The following is a 22,123-nucleotide window of genomic DNA, read 5'->3' on the forward strand; positions in this document are numbered from 1 at the left end:
AAGGTTGATGTGAAGACAAATGGCAGAGCATCAGAGCCTTGGTTACGTGATGGGTAAATGACAGCAGACCTCAAGTCTGACTCACTGGAAGTCCTTGTGCCTGCAGCAGAGGCAGGCCTTGCAGGACTGTTAGCCATATGTTTTCCGCATCCCAGAATGGTGTCAGTTTAAGATGGGAGCAGTTGTTTTTCTTCAGGAGCTGTGATTTTTAGGTGCGGCCTTTATTAAGACCAGCAGCAACCTAAGGTCTAGAAGCTGGCGCTGGCAGAATGGAACTTCCCTGCACCTGGCTGTCCTTCTGCTCTCAGGCCCTCTGCAATACCTGTAGGAAACAGAAGTCTTTGGGGAGTGTTTCAGGGGGCCTTCCAGCGCAGGATTTCCCAGAAAACATTTCTGTTTTCCCTGTGCAGATATGCTTTTCACATAATTAATCACCCTACTACAGCACCTCTGTTGGGCTGTCTTAGCTAAATGAGGGTCTCTTACCAAACCCAGAGTTTAAAAAGCATTTGTCTGAGAAGCATAAAGTGCATGTGTTTGTACTAGCCATAAATAATGATGGGATTTTTCTTGAAAATTAGTCATTTCTTGCTGAGCACCCGTGATTCACTCATCGTAACTACTCCAGAGGCAGAGATCTGAGAATTGTAGTTCAAAACAAGCCTGTGGGGCCGGGAGTTTGGCCTAGTGGTTAAAGTGCTTGCCTAGCATGCATGAAGACCCGGGTTCAATTCCTCGGTACCACATACATAGAAAAAGCTGGAAGTGGTGCTGAGGCTCAAGTGGTAGAGCTCTAGCCTTGAGAAAGTCCAAGGACAGTGCTCAGGCCCTGAGCTCAAGCCCAGGACTGGCAAAGAAAAAAAAAAAAAAAAAAACAAGCCTGTGCAGGAAAGTCCCTGACACTCTTACCTCCAAAAAGCCAGAAATAGAGCTATGGCTCAAGTGGTATGACACCAACCTTAGGCACAAAAGCTTAGGGACAGAACCTGTACCCTGAGTTCAAGGCATAGAACCGACACGTACGCACATTCACATACATACGAAAATTTCTCAAGTGTGATGAGGGGGAGTGGTGTCTTTCTATAGCCTGAAATGTTTATCTCTTTTTTATAATCCTAGAACATATTCTCTTTTCTATCACACTTACATTTTCCTACAAAAATGGAGAGAATTTGAAATACAAAGTTGACTTTCATTTCATGGTATGTTTGGATTGACACCTTAAGCATGTGATTGTCCAATATCTAAACCATGTACCGATTTAACATGGGCTTTGAAAACAGAAATGTTGAAGCATTTTACAAAATGCATCACTCAGAAAATGAGTCTATCAGCCAGGAGCAGTGGTTCAGGCCTGTAATCCTAGCTACTCTGGAGGATCACAGTTCAAAGCCAGCCTGGGCACTGAATACCTTGACACGCTTATCTCCAATTAACCACTAGAAAACCAGAAATGACAAAGGGGAGGGCTGTAGCCTTGAGCTGACGAGCTCAGGGTCAACACGTAGGCCCAGAGTTCAAGCCCCATAACCAAAAAAAAAAAAAATCAGTGTATCAGCCCGGGCTGCACATCTCGGCATCTCCCTTGATCCCTCTAAAGCACAGACAGACAGGGACAGACCTAAAGAGCACCCAGCCCAGGACGACTGTGGGGAGTGATTACCTGTGACTTCACAGGGCTCTGGGGATGTCTTTCCCTGCAAAAGAAGCAGGCGAGCAGAGACTCCCTTACAGAAAAGACCCAGAGCCAAAATATGCAGTGACCCCAGTCAGTGGATAGCAGGGATTCTGGGGGGTAGATGCCCCCCACCATTTAGGGGAGTCAGGAGAAGCCAAGCATACGGTGGGCTTGAGCAAAGAGAGTGGGTGTCACAGGTGTCAGCTGGTTGCATGGGATATGTAGTGCACCCCAAGATAAAAGGCTCAGTCCTCAGGACCAAAGTCAGGGTGGACAAGGTAGTCAGTAGCCTGGCAATGGTCCACAGTGCCCATCTGGAGGCCTCTGGGCTTGATGGGCCCAGGCATCAGCGTTGTCCACCGTAAATCCATCCCTCGTGCATGCTGAACACAGGTATCTCTGCACAGCTCCACCCACACTCTGCATTCTCGTCTCCAGTTTGTCATGAACCGGGTCAGGTTCACGCTCACCCTTGGGGGTAGAGCGCTGGGTGGGCCTCAAATCTAGGGTCCAGGCTGCAGGAAACCCGGAGGTGCTGCCTCTCTCCCAGACTCGGATTCCCATCTGGCCCGGGCAGACTGGTGTGAGGGACCAGTATCCCTGTCAGGCCATCCCAGCTCTAAGAGGAGTGGATCCACTCAGCCCAGGGAACACCCCCGCCCCCACTCTCCTCTCAGCCCCGGTGCCTCATGTTCACCCCAGGAGGGTTGGGCCTATCTGTCATTGTAGCTTGGAGCAAGGACTTGGATGGGTCAGCGATGGCTTCCATGCACTTGTCCTCTTCCCTAGCCCACACCCGGCACCTGCCGCCTCCCCGACGGGGCCTTACTGGGGTCTCCTGTTAAAACCAGTGGCCACGTGTACCGCTGGTTTTCAATGCGTTTAGCCCTTTAACTCTTTGTCTACTAGGATTCCACAAAAATAATTGATGACTGATTGGCCCATTAACCTTTAAGGGGGGAAAAAGTTTGACAGCCCCGACTTGTGTAATGAGGTGGGAGTCCTTGAGAAGCCAGCCTGAGGGCTGAGATGCGGGCCCCTGAGGAGGCGGAATGAGCCCCCCGGGGCCTCGTCTGCATAGAAACTGGACGCAATTAGTGTAATGCCGGTGTTACTCATGTCGTTGGGAATAATTGGGCAGGTTGGTTTCGACAGGTTCATGGTGCTAAAATACTATTATAGTGGACTTCTCCACAGCCAACTGTTAAACACGGAAAACTGTTGCAGTCCCTGTGAGCCCAATCACAAGGCTTTATTAAGCAGCCGTGCTCCGAAATGTGGCACAGTGAAACACCATGCTGCCTGCCATGTTGGGCTTGGGGTGTGGTGGCATTTTTTATGCTTTCGTGGTGGGATAGGGTGGACTTTACCATGGGCAGGTGTATCTCAAACTGAGGACTCAATCTATATGCCAGTCTGGACGTGTTACCGGCAGAGTTGGTCCTAGAGCAAATTAAACAGAAGCTACTACAGTGGTGTTGACAATCAGCTCGTGTCAACTAGCAATAACATAGGAACTGCACGTTCTCGCTTTGCAAGTGTCCGTCCTTCACGTTTCAAAGCAGGGGCAGAGACAGGAACACTCGGCGCTGTCTGGGTGACAAATCTGTCTCCTGCTACTACATGTTCTTGCTCTCATTTTTTAATCGAATTACTGGAGACTCCGGCATCATCCTGGTGTCGCTTCCTTAAAGTTACGCTGTGTCCTTAGGGGCCTTGGGGAGCTGGAGAAGGCTGTGTCATCAGAACTTGAGGAAGATGTCGGTATTTTGCCCACAAGAGAGATGGAGACGGGGAGGAAACTTGGCTCCAAAACCCTGTCCACTGTTGAGGGGTTGGGTGTGGAAGGGGCAAGTGGGATGTTTTGATGAATCAGTGAGGGATGGCTGTCTTTAAGACAGAGGCTGCCCCGTTCTCCGGCACTTGTAGCCTGGCTTTGCTGCACTGGTGAGCTCTCTGCTTACCTGGTTATCATTAGGGAATCTCAAGTCCAAGGTCCCCCTCCCCGTGAAATGTGCTTCGATAGGACTCAGTAATGAGGGAGTTCTCTGGCCCCTGCTCACAGGGAACCTAGGAACATTGCTTCCTGTTCCTATCTGGGAACCAGTCAGACCATCACAGGCTCTGGTTGGCCCGTGAAGCAGAATGATTCACAGGAGATACACACTAAGAACAGCCAGTCACATCCCCAGCTTCTCCATCCTGTGTTGTAGCACCAGGGCCAGGATGGTTAGGGCTCTGGAGAAGCCGCTTTTTCACCTGACTTCAGTGAGAGCAGAGATGGAGCCCAGATGCCTTCAGGGGGATATTGCAAGGCACTGTCAATTATTCCACCTGAGTCGGTGGCTATGCTGATAAGAACATTCAGAAGTGATCAGATAGTGGTTACCCCTTAGGAAGGTCAAATTCTCCAGCGTAAGAGGTCAGGGAGAATGAAGCCCTGAGTCCGGCCAGGGGGCCAGACAAGGGGACCCCTCTGGAGAAGGGAGAGCCATGAAGGAAGGACAGCACCCAGGTATGAGCACTGCCTAGAGAGTTGAGCCAGGAAGAAAAGAGGAAAGAACAGGCAGGAAGGAGGAGCACCGGGCAGGGGTCCTGTGCAGAGGTCAGGATGCCCACAGAGGTGGTCCAGCCGGGAGTAGAGTGAGGAAGTCCTTCTGGGTAGAGGTCCTCAAAGACACCGGGGGAACCAGATAAAGGGAGCAGATATGAGAGGGAGAGAAGGGCCGAGGACTGCAAGGGAGAGGCATGTTTCATGTTAGAGGTGAGGCTGGAAAAGGAACTGGTGCCTTGTGAGTAGGGGAAACTGGTTCTCTGCCCTGATTCTACATGTGTGGGTATGTTCTTGCATGGAATTAGTAAGGCACAATAGCCAAACTTGTCCCTGAGCAATGTCTTCAGTGGGCTTTGTCTTTCCCTGAAACCTGAATATTACAGCAAAGCAGCAACGGCATCGGAATCAGGGAGGGGTGGGAGGTCCGCATGCACTGTCTCCATCTCCACCTTCCTCTTACCTTTGCGTCCATCCCCTGTGTTGGTGTTTGTGCCTGTCCCCACCATGCAGGGACGCTCGGAGAACAGCCCAGCTTGAGGTTTGGTGGGGAGTGAGGGGCACGTAGCTCAGGATTCTGGTTAGAAATCTGACCGGGAAGTTTTATGGCAGTCTGGTATGCAGAAATCTAACTGGAGCTAATGGTTGTAATTTTTTTTTGCACTAGACAATCTAATAAATCCTGAGCAGAAGAAGCTTTTATGCGCGCATGTGAATTGCACAGATTTAAGAAAACGTGGGGCCTGTTCAGTAGATCTCCTAATGAACAGCCATCCCCTCACCCACGAATTACCAAGTTTTCCTTACGCTCTAACTATGAGTTATGTAGCTCCTTCCCCCCTGCCTGTCAGTTCACTGGGAGAGTTTTGCATACAATGCATGAATCGGAGCACTAACCTTACAAGCGTCTAGGAAGGGCGTAAATCACAGTGTCTGGGTAGAGGAAGAGCTTTGCGCTCCACAGGTGGAGAGGTGATGGCGTCCTGTAACAACGCAGGCCAGCCCTGAGGAGGCCTGATCAAAAGGCAGTCACCCAGATTTTATTTTTTAACGGAAAACCCAACAAGTTCCCCGGCGTCCCAGGACCTTCCCTGGGGAGACAGACACACAGGCCTCCTCCTGTGTAACCGTGAGGTGTTTCACTCCCGTGTGAGGAAAGGGCTTGCTGTGCCCTGCGTAAGCACGCTGACCTCTGCTCCCAGCATCCTTGGCTTCCTGGCCAGCTCTGGCCTCCACTGGGTATTCCAGAGTGTGCCGTCAGCCCATAGGCCGGCGGAAGCCATGGACCCTCCTATCAGATGTCCTTTTGTTCCCAGAGCTGGGCACACCTAGAAGCGGGAGCTGGCAGTGGCATGACCTACCTGCTCAGTGCAAGACCCACAGGCCGGGCCCCGCTCACCAGGGTTACATTCCGAGAAAGAGACTGTGCTTACTTTACTTGGAATACACCGTTGTTTTCAGGATGTATAAAGCTATCATGTGAGAGTGGCCTGGACTCATTTCCACAGTAATCAGAAGTTGGGGGGCCCTGAGGGCCTGAGCGTTCCCTCCCTGGGCAGAGTGGAGTTTAGGGACCTCCACGGGACCAGGAGGAGTGGGTCTCAGACAGAGAACAGGGTCTGTGCCCTCCTGAGTCTAGAGGGAATGAGGAAAGGATAGCAGAGACCATTGCTGGGGATGGCGGCAGGACCTGAGGCAAAGTCCTGGTGTCCAGGGGCTCAAGTCCAGCATAAGAAAGGCTCCAGGAGGCAGCTTCATCAGAGCAGTTGAGCTACAGGAGCCAGCAGAGGGCTGAGAGAACAGCTAGGTAAGACACTTCCTTAATAACAAGCTATATCCAGGCAACGATCGCACAGCCTGATCACTGACCAGTACAAAAACTAAGCCCCAAAGGTGCAGGCCGGCACTTCTGATTAGATGTTTGTCACCGGCTATGTTCTCTGAGTGACATCTCCTCTCCATCCTGTCAGGACATGTGCTAGGTTGGGGTGAGAAAAAGACCTAGTGTAATGCAGATTTCCAGGAGGCCCCAGCCCCAGGGGCTGGTAGGCAGGACGAGAACTCAGGCCTTTCTCTGATCATGATGGGATCCTTGTTCAGAAACGAAGGCCACACCCCACCATGAGCAGTGCCAACTGAATGGTCATCTGCGAAGTCACAAGTTTATTTTTCCTAAGCTGTGTGGTCTGTGTCCACCCCTGTGGCTCCGACTTCACGTGCTGATTCTCATTCTCCTCCATCCCCCGAGCATGGATTGAAACCTGGCCGCTCCTGCTGGCTTTGGTTGCTGGTCGTTCGTGCTGCGGGGCTTGCGGCTCAGATCTCCCCTGTGGGAGCTCTGCCATCCTGTGTAGCCGCCAGCCCCATGCAGGTGCCATTGAACCCACAGGAGCTTTGCTGGCAGAGGCCCGACCAGGCCCCGCCGTCGCTTGAAAGTGAAGTCTTCATCCTGCCTCTGTGTGTTTCAGAACAAGAAGAAAACTTTGAGTTTATCATCGTCTCCCTCACCGGCCAGACGTGGCACTTTGAAGCTACCACATATGAAGAGCGAGACGCATGGGTCCAAGCCGTGGAGAGCCAGATTCTCGCCAGCCTGCAGTCCTGCGAGAGCAGCAAGAATAAGGTAAGGCCTGCAGCAGGCAGGCTATCCCGAGTCAAGATGGCCTGTCATCACTGGAACACGGGGGCCCAGAACGGAGCTGGGGAGAGGGGGACAAAGGCAGAAGCCAGTCACTGTGGATGACACAGCCTGGGTGTGCTCTGCGAGGAAACACAGGCAGCGTCAGCCTTTATGGAGATTCATCATGTGTGATGGGTTGAGATCCTAGCTTGATTGTGTCTGTCTGGAGGGATGTCTGACATGAAATCTTTCTCTTACCAGCGAACCCCACAGAGGCTGCATGCACTTGTTTGTTGTGAGGAATCTTTTGGAGACAGAAACAGAGAGAGGGGGGTTGGGGGGAGCCTGGAGCACTCAGGACCTGGGCACTATCTTTTAACATTTTTGCTTGAGCAACACCCCCAGTTCAGGCTTTTGGGTGGTTCAGGCTCTTTGATAAGAGGGGCCTCATGGATTTTCCTGTCTGCCTGGCCTCAAACCTTGATCCTCTGACCGACCTCCTTAGAATAGCCACCAGCACTTTGACGGCTCTGATGGGCTTTTTTAATGGCTTACTTGTACGTAAGTATTTTTGGTTGTTCTTCGAGCAGAATAAATCAGAAAAGGAGACACAGGCTTTAGAGGCACACTGTTCCATTCTCATCAGGGCCCTAATGTTTATTCTTGCCATTTTGGAGCCTGTACTCTTCTGAAGGGTAAAGAGGAAGAGGACGTGTACAGGTTCGGGGCTGCAGGGAGGTTGGGCAATTCTAGACCACAAGTCTTTTTGCAATTGCTTTGCCAAAAAGAAATGTGAAGGTTTGGGGGGGTTTTGGTGAGGGGATAATTTTGTTTTGTTTTGGGGTTGTTTCCGTGCTAGTAGTGGTGCTTGAAGTCAGAGCTGGGCTCTGTCCCTTCACTTTCTTCATTGAAAGCTGGCAGTCTACCACTTGAGCGACTGCACTACAGTTTTCAGCTGAGTCATTAATGACAAGAATCTCACCGGCTTTCTTGTGTGGATGGCTTCAAACCACATCAGCTCTCAGCCTCGTGGGAAGTGAGGCCTCAGGTGTGGGCCACGAGCCCCGAGGGAAGCGCTGCTTTGCCCTGTGTGTTCTCTAGGGTACTGCTCAGTGGTCTTCTTTATCAGGTTATTTCTCCCAACATTCTTTCCTCTAATTTCATTGTTTTAATCCTGCGCTGCTTTAACCTCTTCACTGGCTCATTTTAGAGTAGTTGAAAGCATTTAGTTCTTCAAATTGTGGTCAAATGAATAAATTGCAGGGTGGCCTGCCAACCTGCAATTGCACTTGTAATCATTTACAGAAACTTCTGTCCGTGATTTATGGTCAGCTTTGTCATTAAGAAGAGTGTCTGTCTGTCTTTTAGAAAGATAGTCTATCTTATTACCCTCTTTATCCAGGCTAAACCAGACCATCGGTGCTATTGTTACTACGTGGCTTGATTCCTTTCTGACTAGGGAGAACTCTATCTTCTATGCTGTGCATCCTGGCTGGCTGGCCACATCCACATGCAGGCACATAGTGGCTCCTAAAGCAAAAGTGACAGGGTAAAACCCAGGCCCACGGTCCAGGAGGGGCGTCTGGGGCAGACTGGGCCATCGAGATGCCAGGCGGTATTTCAGCTGCCTGTGGACAATTCATAGCTGATGGAGGCAGGCAGAGTACCCCTCACCAGCCACAGAGACTTCAGTGGAACACAGGAAAAACAGGCAGATACAGACAACCCTGACTGTATGTTTCATAAATGAGCCTTCACAAATACTTTTTTTAGCCTAGCACCTTTACATCTAACTGTTCTTTATAGCACTTTGAGGGATTAAAGAACTATTGGGAGAGAAAATTCCCCAAAAAGGAACAACTGGAGCATTCTAAATGTCCTCCAGAGAAAAGTGAATAGGCAGGTATTCTGTGGGCAGAGCACCGTGCACCTGTTTAAAATGATGACCGTGGAGGATCTGGGATGACTGGTTGACAGGCAGATAGCGCTAGACTACAAAGACAGATTTCAAAACAGAGCTGTGTGTGTGTGTGTAGGCACATACAGGAGAAAGCGCAGAGGAACAGAACAGATAGTAAAATGTTCCTACCTGACACCAGAGTTTAGAAATGTCCATGTCCCCATCTGTATTCTAAACTCAATGTAATAGACACCTATCTTTTTTTGAACGATTTTATTAACACTGATCTTTACATCATATTTCAAATGTCATGTTTAATAAACAAGAAGGGAATCTCTATATGCAGTCACTGGCACATAGATTTTAGAGCATAATTAAAATTAGGCTGAGTGTTTGTATGTCTAACATTATGTGTATAGAGGATATACCCCATCATAGATTTTTATGTCTCCAAGACCATGTCCATAACATTGGCTACCCAAATATTGAGTCCTCGCTCTTGTACTGTTTGGATCTAAAAGCCACATATTAAGGATACCATGCACCTTTTGATCCTTAGGTCTTGACTTGTCTCACTCAACATGACTCACTCTAGATTCATCCACTTCCCTGTGAATGCCATTATTTTATCTTGTCTGTTGGCTGTGTAGAATTCCATTGTGTATATATACCACATTTTCTGTATCCATTCATCTGCAGTAGGGCATCAGGGTTGTTTCCATTGCCTGGCTATTGTGAATAGTGCAGAGATGAACATAGCTGAGCAGGAGTCCTTATCATATCCTGGGTCATGCTGTTCAGGATAGGTGCCCAGGAGTGGTTAGACACCTCTCTGTTACTCCATTTTAAAGAGGATCACCTAGAGTGAATTCAGGACCAAGGCCGTACACACGTCCCACCCCACGCTCCCCCGTCCCTGCCCTGCTCTGACTAGCAGCTTTATCACTGTGGCAACATATGGAAAATGAACCCCTGGTCAAGAGGCTGGGGCCATGGGGTTTCCTTGTGAGCTGGGAGACACATGGTACTGCGCTGACGGAGGCCTGACCTCTGCCTCCCAGATAGGCGACTTGACTTCTCCCTCCTCCCCAGTCCCCACCAGGGGAAGAATGCCCGTCCCTGCTCACCTGCACGTGATCTCAGCCGACTGGGGACAGTCCCGACGTCGTGGACTGTTTCTCTGTCCATCATGCCGTTTCCCGGCATCGCAGAAGGAACCTCGCGCCCCACGGTCCACTTGCCTGCTCCCTGACGCTCTCAGAAGACGTGTCGGCCTCTCCCGGGCCCCTCACGTCTCACCATGTGTCTTCCATTCTGTCCATGTCCAGTCACGACTGACCAGCCACAGCGAGGCCATGGCCCTGCAGTCCATCCGGAGCATCCGTGGGAACTCGCGCTGCGTGGACTGCGCTGCCCAGAGTAAGTGTGTGCTGGACCTCTGCTACGGTGCGTCCCCGTGTCCCCAGGCGTGTCCCCGGCGAGCCCCCGGTCCTCTGCCACAGCGGCCCACGCGTCCTGCACACGCCACCTGGAGTAGCGGTGGGCTGGCAGCTTCTGTCCTAAGCTACAATGTTTGTTAAGTTTTATTGGAACGCAGTGCCTTTACACAGACAGGCGTGGTGGTGCACGCCATGTGGTGTTGGAGGTAGGAGGACCAAGGTCCAGAGCATTGGGACCTTGCGGGGGGTGGGGGGAGAGGAAGTAGGAGCAAAAAGACTGGGGACTGCTTCAAGCGGGAGGATTTTCCCGCTTGCCCCAAGCACAAGGCCCTCAGTTCAATCCCAGTACTGAAGGAAAAAAACAAAAGAAACCTGTCCCTTCCCCTGGCACGACCTGTGGAAGTGCTCAGTTTCTTTGGCTCTCGTGCCCATGTCCCCAGCCTGTTTGGAAGCCCACTTAGGTTTACTCCACGATACCTTGGTCATTTGTGCCGTAAAAACAGAGCACAGCACATTAACTCTTGCCCCGATGTTTCTGGGATTTGTTTTCCTTTTCATTTTCACAATTACAGTTTTTACCAGCAATTTCTTCTTAAATTTTAAATGATTACTCACCAAAGCATGTGATTTAACTGATAAAATTTGTAAATTACTGCCTCACAATTTATTCTGGGTAAAGGCTACTGCGAGGACCCCATTTTCATGTCATTCTTTTCTACCGTCCTAAACATAATCTTCCCTTTGGGAGGGTGACCAGGTCTTGTAAATCCTTCTGGGCCAAGGCTTCCTTTCTAAGTCTCATTGCCTGAACATTTCGCTCCCGTTGGCGTTCTTTTTCATTCTTAAGTAATGTGTGGGAGAGAGGGGAATCAGATTCAAGCCGGGTGAGAGGCGCTGGCCTGGGCAGGGTCCACACTCGGCGTGGCTGGTCAGGGCCATGACACTCAGGTTCCTGTGGTCGAGGTTGGGCTCTGCAGCGCAGCAGGAAGGGCAGGAGCCCGGGTCGCTGAAGGAGGGCTGATGGGCGTGCAGTGCCTCAGGGCAGGCGTTGGGTGGGGTTGAGGCGATGGGGTGTCTAGGGGGATGCTGGAGTGGGAGACGACCTGCAGGTGCAGCGGCTCAGGCAGGGCCTCGGGGGAGCGTGGGTGCAGCCCCAGGGGAGATGATGAAGCCTCTTCAACACTCATCAGCAGAGAGACTGCATCTCAGACAGGAAAAAGATGGGGCCCGACTGGGTTTGCCCCATTTCAGGCCGACTGGAAACGACAAAGCAGAGCCAGGAGAGGTGGCCAGGCACCCGCACAGGAGGAAATGAGCCAGTAGGCTGGCCACTCCAGATAAAAGAGAGGGAGTGAGCCGTCGGGAGGCCGTCCCTCAGGTGGGAAGGGGCTTCTCCTAGAGAGACTTCTTTTAAGTGTCTTCCTTTCTTTGGTTCTTCAAATTTTACTTTCAGAACATGGTGGCATAAAGTTTGAAGAGAGGACCAGTTATTTGAAGTGTGTTTTTATCAGAAAGTTTAAGACTTTTTTTTTTTTTAAAGCACCTGGTACATTAGAACCTCCATTGAAGGAAATGTCCATCATGGTTTCCCAGCACCTAAAGATTGCTTAAAGCCCAGCATGTGGGTAACTACAAGCTCTGGGTCCTTCCTGGGGCAGGGGAGGCATATGAGTGGTGAGGCCAGCGCGAGGGAGACAGGACAGGGGAAGCAGAATTGGACAAATGGGGAGAAAAGGAGGAAGACCGACTCTCAGATGTAAGCTTGTGGTTGGGGGGAGGTTACCAGGATTAGGGTGATCTCAGGACTTACTGTTCCAGCTTGGCTTTTCCACTCAAGGTTGATGGTCGACCAGTTGAGCCACACCTGCACCTTTTTGCTGGCTAGTGAGGAATAAGGGCAGATTTTTATGGAGTTCAAACTGTGATCCTCACATCTCAGCCTCCTGGGTAGCTAAGATTACAGGCGTGAACAGCTCCCCTCCCCACTCCCCTGAGGTCACAGGCTGTTCCTCACACCTCTCCCAGGACAGCAAGCACCACCTTCTTGAGCATAGGCCCCAAGTTCAATAATGGATGGCTGAATTTCCAGGAAGTCCACATACAGCTGCTCCTGGTCATTTGCCGTGGCGAAAACAAAAGACATGTCCCCGGGGAGTCCTGTGTGACCTTGCCATGGGCTTTGCTCACCCCTGTGTGCCCAGAGTCAATGTCCTCTGTTCCTACGTGAGTGACAAGCACTTGGCACTGACAGCAGAGAGCCGCTGGCCGTGGGGGTCCAGCCCTAGCGCCTGGTCTTACCATGGCGTCACCAGTGATCAGGATGTCCGAATTGTCCTCTGAACCAACGACCAGTGAAGGTTGTGTGCTGTCCAGGTGGGGAGCCTCTTCCAACTTGGAAATCCACAGACAGCCTGGTGTCCCCAGGGACAAGGAGGTGGTAGCAGAGAGGGTTGTGACAGAAGTTCAGGCAAGCAGGGACCCCTGAGACTTGCTGTCACCCAGCTGCCCCTCTGTCCCCTCCTCAAACCCCGTGGCTGTGGGTATGAGCCCACAGGTGCTCTGCCCTCTGGAGGTGAGCGTGCTGTTGACACACTGCAAACAGCGTCTCTCCAGCCAGTCCAGCGCGGGCGGTGGTTCATGGTGCAGCAAGTTGCAGGGCTTGAGTGCCCATCGCCCACCATGGGCTGTATCTTCCCAGGTTCCTCGAATCGCTGTGAGTTCTGGCCAGGAAGCATTCGGTCACGTGACTCCCGGCGGTTTCTGAAACCACGGAGTGACAGTGGCCTGACAGCGGGGGCCCCTCTCCTCTCCCTGCAGATCCCAACTGGGCCAGCCTGAACCTGGGAGCCCTCATGTGCATCGAGTGCTCGGGCATCCACCGGAACCTGGGCACTCACCTTTCCCGGGTGCGATCCCTGGACCTGGACGACTGGCCGATGGAGCTGATCAAGGTGATGTCGTCGGTCGGGAACGAGCTGGCCAACAGCGTGTGGGAGGACAGCGGCCAGGGGCGGACGAAGCCCTCCCTGGACTCCACGAGGTAGGCCCCCCACCTCCCTCCCCAGCGGCGGTGTCCTCGGGACAGCTCTCCTCCCACTGCCCATTCGCTCAGCGGGGAGTGTCTCTATTTGAGAATTGGTCTCGAGCAGAGTGGATGATTCAAGCTCCTTCATTTTTTATGTTTGTTTTTAGGCCTGAGGGATTTCTCTCCCCTCTTAGAAATGTATTAGGCTCCTAACCTTATGAATCTATTACTTTAATTAATATGCTTCTAATAGGCATAAGCTGTGCTCACGCTAATTATGAATGTTTGATTCTCTAATTTTGTTTGTTATTCGTCTATCTTTGGTAACCAACCATCTTGTTGAGAGCTGACCTCCTCCCCTGCTGCCCCCACCCCTTATGCAGTGAGTGCCTAGTAAGAAAGCGTATTTTATTGTCTAAAACCTGCTTTGAACACATTTCATCAACCAAAGATCAGCATAATGTATGGTGACTCCTCATTAATGTTAATTTTTATCCAGTGTAAAAAAAACACATTTATTTGGAGGCCATTTAGTTTCTCATTTTTCACTTACGGCTCTTAGAAGCCGTTTTGGGGAGCATGCGTGCATGCTTCATGTTCTAAGTGGGGTCACCCGCCGAGCTGCGGCTCCGGGCAGGCCCGGCTCCTCGCCCTGTGGTGGACGGCACAGCTCTCCACTGCTCTGTGTTGTCTCTCACTTGCAGGGCTGGGGTGTGCGGGTTGCCAGGCAGGCTTCCCCACCAGCTCCTGTTCCGTTTCGGATTTGTTCTGCTGGCAGTCAGGAAAGATGAGCCTTCCCTGGGAATCAGTCCTCAGTGGCTTGCAGAGATCGTGGTCTCACGTGGAGCGACAAGTGGAGAAGGAAGAGTGGGTAGGCTACGTTCAGTTAGGTTAACCCTGCTGTTAACCCTGCTCTTCCCGACAGGGTCTGAGCCGGGGCTCTGAGAGGTGGAAAGGAATCTTCGTTAAAAAAAAAAAAAAAAAAAATCTCGTAGGCCTGATACGCAGTCTCTTTGTATATGTATCCAACTGCACAGTATATAATAAGGGTAGCCTACAAACCAAATAAGTGGTAGACTTAAGAAAAAATTATCCTGAGTCAGGAGCAGGGCCTCACACCTGTTATCCTAGCTACTCAGGAGGCTGAGATCTGAGGATCACAGTTCAAAGCCAGCCCGAGCACTAAAATCTGTGAGATCCTTACTCAAATGAACCACTAGAAAACTGGAAGTGGTGCTGTGGCTCAAGGGGTAGAGTGGTAGCTCTATAGTGCCCAGACCCAGAGTTCAAGTCCCACCACCACCAGCAACAACATCAAAGGGACTATCCTGACTCATAGAATTACGTAGCCATTGGCGAGGTTGTTGGTGACAGACATTCAGAAAAGATTGCATGATATGGCAGTGTCTAGTTTCCATAGATACTAGCATCACTGAAATCTTTTTCTGAAAGTAAAAAAACTCAGAAAAATAGGTAAATGAGTGAAGAAAAGACGCTAAAGTAAGCTTGAAAAATTAACTTACTCATCCTACCGCTTAGGTTCAAAAGGAACATGTGCTGTTGTGAGTATCCATTCCAGTGTTGTTTCTCTAGTAATCAGAGGGAAATGTGGAGCAGCAACGTGGAGGGAAGGCTAAAGGATGTGTGCAAGAGTGGAGATGAGCGTTCTCGGGGCCAGGTTTGGGGGAGCTCAGAATGGAGCCTCTCTTACAGCCCGTGTGCTTTGCAGGCATGTCAGTGCATAAAAGGTGTCTAGGCTACTCTCTGAAATGTGGGTTGCTCTTCGAGGCCTGGAGTGGTGTGGAGAGGTGCACAGGGAAGCCAAAGCAGGACAGCAATGTCAGACAGGCTCAGGCAGAGCAGGCTTCGTGTCTGTCCCCAGGGGGCTGCGGCCAGTGTCTGAGAACCGAGCTCTTGAGTGCGTAGCTTTCTGTCCTCCCCGGTGTGGTGTGGTGTGCTACCATGGATGGCAGAAGTAGGGATGTGTGGGGCAGAGCCTTTGAGCCTCGCTGTCATCAGAGGCTGTAGTGGGGAGCCATGGGGAGTGGCTTGGACTGTCTCTGCGTTTTGTATGCCCGAAATCAACTACCAGCAGGGTGGCTGGAAGAAACAGAGGGTAGGCAGGAGACCACCTGGAGGCTGTGGTCAAGGTGGAATCCACAGGGACGAACATGAACATTCGTAACGCGGAGGTCTGCTGCCTTAACCCCACACACACCCACTTCCCGCAGTGGAGATGAAAATGGCCAGGGCGGGCAGCGGAGCAGCCTAGTGAGAATGAGTGTCTAGACTGCCCAGGTGCCAGCCCGCCACCTGCTCCTTCCTCCTCTCCTCAGGACCTAGGGGCGGTGGGCAATGCTTAGTGGCCCTAACACCACAAGAAAAGATGGTAGTCAGTGTTGTACCACCTGAGGAAAGCCAAGTGTTAACACTTTCCAGAGGGACCCAGCCATCTCCCCCGGGGCTCTGGTTTGTTCCATTTTGTTCAGAAGATTCATTCTGACAGTGGAATATGATTAAAACTATACCCTCCTCAGAGAGAGTGAGAGAGAGGGGAGGAGGATAGGGAGGGAGGGGAGAGAGACGGAATGACAGCTCTCTCTCTCTCTCTCTCTCTCTCCCTCCCTCCCTCCCTCCCTCCCTCCCTCCCTCCCTCCCTCCCTCCCTCCCTCCCTCCCTCCCTCCCTCCCTCCCTCCCTCTCTCTCTCTCTCTCTCTCTCTCTCTCTCTCTCTCTCTCTCTCTAAAGCACCCAGTTCCCTAGAACAACTGCACAGGACCTGGCTCGCCGCTGGCGGGTTTGGGGAGCAGGGGCCTCCCCGCCGCCCAGCCTGCCCCCGAGGGGTTCTCGGGCACCCCCAGAACTGCCTTTCAAACTCGAGCAGTGTTGTGATCAATGGGCGGGGATGCGGCTGAAGCTGTATCGACTTCCCATTCCTAAACAGGGGAATCATTAGTCAAGGAAAGCATCTTTTAATTACTCCCAGGAAGGGGGGAAACATCTTTTTGGATGGATTCTGCAGCAGCTGCCATTTTTTCCTAGCACATTCGATATTAAATTTATTGTCACAGGAGGAAGGCGAATGTCCCTCGTCCCCCTCCATAATGGGGCCGTGATTTGGAGAAAGAATCATGGAAGAGGAGAGATCGATGTGACAACAATGAACTTTATCACGGGTGGGATCAGGCCCCCCTCTAATTGCTATTGATAGTATTTAAGCACACACTTAAATACTGACGTCACGCGGGCATGTTTAAGTGGTAGAGCGGCAGCAGCGGTGGACAGAGTGGCCTGTGACTGGGGTGCAGGAAAGTCCACTTGGTCACCATGATTCTCAGCATGTGCATTTGTGTCCTGGATTTGGTTTGGGCTCCGGGGTCCCTTGTGAGGACACTCAAAACTGTCAGTATAAGGAGAATCGCTGTGCTCCTCGATGTGACCCTTGCAAGTGTCCAGAAAAATAACTGGAGCTATAAAGGCATTCCACAGTCAGGTTCTGTTCTGGAGATGGAAAGAGGGAGGGATGGGGGGGCAGCCAACTTGAAACCCAGTGTGCTGAACTTCCCAGCAGTTTGCGAATGAAGTGGGGACCCCAGGGCCTTCAGTGTGAGCCAACTCACATCAGAAGACCACCCGGCTGTGTTTCCTGGGCTTAGCTACAACATGCACCCCGGTGTTCTGCATCTCCCCCCCCCCAAAAAAAAACCTTCACAGAGAAGCTCATTGGTTTAATTGCAGTGAAAATAATCTCCTAACAGGATGGAGCAGAGCCCAATGGGCAGGAGCCATGCGTGGCTTGGCTGGTGTGTCTGTCTCTCCTTTTCTTTCTCCGCCACGTCAAGGGATCTGGGGTGGACGAGGGTCTGCGGGATGTTGCGATTTGCATTTGAGCTCAGGTAGCCTATCTATATGCCACTTGGAACCTGCCGAGCTGGCCTAGGAAATCAAAGGATCCCAGAAGTACCTAAGTGTGGTTTCAGTTCTAGGAATGAGCTCTGGAGAGAATCTCAGACACAGCTGAAATTGTGCATTACCTCTGCTCTGCCATGCCACTTGGAAGGGGATGAGTTGGCTGGTTTAGTACACATCCTTGTCTCTCTCTCCCTCTCTCTCTTCTCTCTCCCTCTCCCTCTCCCTCTTTCTCTCTTTCTCTCTCTCTCCCTCTCTCTCTCCTTCTCCCTCTTTCTCTCTCTCTCTCTCTCTCTCTCTCTCTCTCTCTCTCTCTCTCTCTCTCTCTCTCTCTCTCTCTCTCTCTTCCTTCCCCCCCCCCACTATTTGTGACTTCACTTCACCTCTGTCTAAACGGCTTTCTTGTCTTCAACCTATAAAAAGATGTCTCCTCCACTAGGGAGACAGGAGGCACATGAGAAACCCGCGTGGGAGAGACTGGCTGCACACTGCAGATAGAGCCAGGCTGCCCAGCCGTGGGAGTGCTGCCTCTTTTTGATTCTGCAAGGCCACTTTCATGTTATTTATGCACATGGAGATATTGATAAAGGGGAAATGTATCCAAACTGAAAATAATTGGATCCCTGCCGCCGACTCTGAGATATTAAAAGCAGCCCCACTTGGCCGTGTCTTTGTCTTGTTAGGTTTGATCATGAGACCACAATGTAGTAATCTCAGCTCAAATTTCTGGCATGAAGATGCGCTCTTCCGAGTGAGGCCTGGGGGGGGAACGGCTGCCCACACAGCCCAGGATTGTCTCATCTGATTATTTTTCAACAGTTCTTGGCCTGCTGAGGTCAATGTTTTGTCTTTTTTTTTTTTTTTTGAGTGTTCCTCTGTGCTTGACACCTTTTTCTATTCTCTTTCTTTGAAAAAAAAAAAATGGGGGGGGTAGACTAGAAGAAACAGAAAAAGGGACTTAGCCGTGGTGACCAGACCCCGTCTGCAGTTGGGTGGCATCTGCTACCCACATGTCACTTCCCTCATTAACAAGCAATTGAATTAATTAAATGCTACTCAGAACACGCATAACAAGCTACCGGCAGTGTCCAAATTAGCACTGATAATCAAGGATGATTTCCTTTATTATCCTGCTAAGTGGTGTGCGGACTCCGAGCTCCCTGCCTGCCCTCATCTATTTACATACCCCCAGCTCCAGCCTTTGGAAGCGGAGGTTATCTTACCTAGTTAATTTGCCGCGATCATCGAGCATGGCGGATTGATGCCCTACCCCACCGCCGCTGCCACCCGAGCGCCAGGGGCCCCCCCACTCACCGGCCGCCCTCCCCCACCCCAGCCTTTGTATCTCAAGCTCCCTGATAAATTAAAGGCCACCCCTGTGGTCTCTCAAGTGAGTAATAGAGGCAGAAATTTCATTTTGCAACTGGCTGATTTAATGATCCAAAGGGTAATTAATGGCCTGATTATCTTAATGTTAAATATGTCCAGCAGCAATTACTGTGACCTCCCGCTTGTCAAGGTCCGGGCTGTGCTCTTCTTTCAATTAAGTGCTCTGGGGTTTAATGGTATGAATAAACTCCTCTGATTCTATCATCTTGGACGCGGAGGGTTCAGGGAGCGGGGGCTCATTTGGAGTTTTAATCAGCCTGCCTTCTACTCTGGTGATCGGAGTTTTTAACAATTATAGCAAGGACACTCTAACTTTCTTCTCGCCTGGGCTGAGCCCCTTGCACTCTTGTGCTTGTGTGTGTGTGCGTGTGTGTGGTTTTCAGCGATGTGACACGCGCGTGTTTATGGCAGTGTTCTGAGGGGGGATGCCTGCTTGGCTGTGGAGGAGGCCAGCATGCCCAGGGAACGTGTCTCTTCTGATATAAATTATCATGTGAACGCTGTGGGTTTTCTGTTTGACAGGCTTAATTAATTGGCAGGAGCCCCCGAAAATGACAGCGCCACTAATTGCAGCTCAAAGTGAATTTCCGTCATGGTGGCCTGCCTGTCGGTGGGCCTGCCCTGGCTCCAGCCACAGACTGGTGCTGGGCTCTTGAGCCGGCCCGGCTGGGGTGCCACACACAGCCCCTGTGACTGACTCCCAGAAGTGCCTCCTTCGTACAGAGTGACATTTACTGCCAATAAAGTTTACACATCCTCAGCTCCACACACCCAACAGCTGCCCAGGGACCTCCACTTTCCTGAAGATAGTTGAACAAGTTTTCTCCTAGAGTCAGAATCAGACTGAGAGAGCCATAACTCACGGAACGATCCCTCCCGCCCCCGACTACATGGATGTCATTACCACATTGGTAAATATGCTTGAGTTTACTAGAGCTCTGGGCCCAGATCCGAAACCTTCCATTATAAATATTAAGCCAATTAGGAAACTGTATAAATGAGAAGTACGTGAACGCTGCCTTAGAAATAATACCTATAGATTACAGTGACAAGACGCCACAGCTGTACCCAAACAGCTGCAGTCGGGCGGGCTGGGGATTCGTGCCCGGCTTTCCGCTCACCGCTCAGAACAGCCCTCCCCGTCCTGGTGCGGGGAAGGGGAGTTTGAGAAGATTCTCCATCAAGTTGCTCGATGCTTGCCTTTGAAGCCGATGAGGCCGTGGGTTCATGGACACATCTGCCACCCGTGATCCTGAAGCACACTGGGAACCGGCCCGGCAAGCAGAAGGCTGTTTCGGGCTGAAACCCTGTCATTTGCTCTCTGCAACGTAGCCATGGAGACAGGAGGAGGCTTCATCCACCCTGATGGTGACGAGTGCCTACGAGCTGTCCTCCAGGGTCAGGCCGTGCATGAGCCCCGTCTCCGCCATGAGCCTCACAGGCTTGGGTTCCGTGGTGTGGGCCAGCCAGCGCCGCAGCATCTCCAGAGGGCTGTTTCTCCCCGTGCTGCTTGCACAGGGAGCCACCCCCTTGTGAGAGACGAAGGGTAAACACACCCAGAGTTCCAGCCTCCGCTACACACAGTCGTCATACAGTGCAGACCTCACGACAGATGAGGACGTGTTGACAGGACCCTTACTAAGTGGCTTATGAGAGTCTCATGGACCCCGCAGCCCAGGATGTGACTCGGCCCCTCTCTTCCTCTGTCCCCTCCTCAAATCCCACGGCAGACTCCATGTCAGCACAGATGGAGACAAGACTCCTGCCTCTCCCTGGGAGAGGCCCCTGTTTCTGTGGCATCAGCTTCATGCTGGTGTGGATATGCCTGTCATCACTCCCCTAAGGCCTCAGAATTTCCCCACTTACAGCACATAGCTGCAAGCCAGGCACGGGTGTCACACACATATACTCTTAGCTACTCAAGAGGCTGAGATCTGAGGATCAAGGTTTGAAGCCAACCAAGCAGGAAAGTCTGTGCGACTCTTATCCCCAGTTAACCATGGGAAAGCCAGAAGTGGAGCTGTACAGCAGTAACTTTGAGCAAAAAAAAAAAAACAGGAATAGTGCCTAGACCTTATTTTCAAGCCCCAATCCTGGCAGCGGTAGAAGTGACACAACCCAGTCGCTCACTAAAGTAAGAAAGCAAGGCACCCTTCAAGTCAGACCTGGCTTCCCCATCTCATCTTTCTGACGGTGACGTCTTGGTTCTCTGTGGTTGGCAATGGTAGAGAACCAAACTAGCCGCTGTGACTGCTGGCATCTGTCAGTTAGGATGTGTGTCCGAGCCCGGCTGTGGACAGACCCCCCATGCCTCTTCCACCTGGGCCTGGCTCCTCTAGAGCCCTGACCCTGTGCTACCTGTTGAAGATGTGGAGCCTGGACTTCAAAGGCCCCCTAATCACCTTTTATCTGCGTGATGAAGCATGAGCCTGGCCAGAGGGTAGCCAGCTCTCGTTTCACGAGCAGCATGTTCTGTGATTTTGATTAAAAACGGGCTGCTCCTATGTAAGATGAGCTCAGTCATTATTCCCACCTGTGTAACATGAAGAGTTAATGCTAAAAGAAAATCCCATTCATGAACTTCCCTAGACTTCTCCTTGTCTAGAAAACGCAGTCCGCCTGGTACATGGCTCCTGCATGCTGCGGGTGAGAGGGACAGGAATGTGGTCTGAGTTCCACTCTCTCCCTGCACAGAGGTTCCCTAAGGTTCGTCTTTACACAGAAACGTATCCATAGCTCTGAGATCAGCGTCCTGGGGCAGGACCTGGGTTGGAGTTTGACCTTTGAGATGATTCTACAGAACATTAGATTCTGGCAGGTCATTGCCTACACCAAATGGTGTGTGCAACTCTGCTCGTGTTCTGTCTGTCTCAGCCCAGAATCGGGCATCATTCCTGACTTCCTAAATCTGAGGACATAGCACACAACCAAAGAAGAAGAAAAGCACTGTAATATCACCACATTAACAGGAAAAAAAACTAACTATACAATCATCTCACAAGATACAGAAAAATTCAGTAACCTTCATGGTACAAGAATTCAGCAAAGAGAAGAGAAATTCACCCCACATAACTTTGTCCCTGAAGTGAGGAGCAAGATAAGAAAGTCACCATTTCTGTTCAGTATTACACTTAACGTTCAAGCCAGTTTAGTGGACCCAAAAAAGAAACCAAATGCAACATGATGGCAGAGGAAGAAGTAAAACTTTATTTGTGGATGACACAACAGCATGAGCAGAACATGTTCAGACCCCAAAGAAAGCTGGACAGGATGGGTAGGGACAAAGTCTGCATTCAAAAACCTCAGAAGTGCCAGGCTCTGGTGGCTCGTCCCGGCTGTGATCCTAGCTACCCAGGTCGTTGAGATACGAGGATTGAGATTCAAAGCCAGCCCAAGCCAACAAACTCATGAGATTCTTATTTATAATTAGCCAGCAAGAAGCTGGAAAAAAAAACGGTATAGTAGAGATCAAATAGCAGAGGTCTTGTGTAAAAAAGCAAAGCAGAAGGACAGAGCACTGAATTCAAGCCCCAGAGCAGCACCAAAGAAACACACAAACAACAACAACAACAACAACAACCCCCCCAAAAAAAACTCTCAGTTGTGGGTCTAT

General features: G+C 51.1%; 1 protein-coding gene across 12 annotated transcripts in view; it reads left to right on the plus strand.

The window, feature by feature from the left end:
- Positions 1 to 22,123, plus strand: part of Agap1 (ArfGAP with GTPase domain, ankyrin repeat and PH domain 1) — a 418,516-nt gene that overhangs the window by 353,935 nt on the left and 42,458 nt on the right. For all 12 annotated transcript variants that reach the window (XM_090355098.1, XM_090355104.1, XM_090355100.1 and 9 more), the window contains 3 exons: positions 6,698 to 6,852; positions 10,078 to 10,168; positions 13,006 to 13,228. In XM_090355098.1, the coding sequence (XP_090211224.1) occupies positions 6,698 to 6,852; positions 10,078 to 10,168; positions 13,006 to 13,228 (469 nt within the window). The remainder of the gene's footprint in view (positions 1 to 6,697; positions 6,853 to 10,077; positions 10,169 to 13,005; positions 13,229 to 22,123) is intronic.

This window comes from Megascapheus bottae, chromosome 21 (genome assembly GCF_031878675.1).
Source record: "Megascapheus bottae isolate mThoBot1 chromosome 21, mThoBot2.hap1, whole genome shotgun sequence".
Taxonomy (NCBI): Eukaryota; Metazoa; Chordata; class Mammalia; order Rodentia; family Geomyidae; genus Megascapheus; species Megascapheus bottae.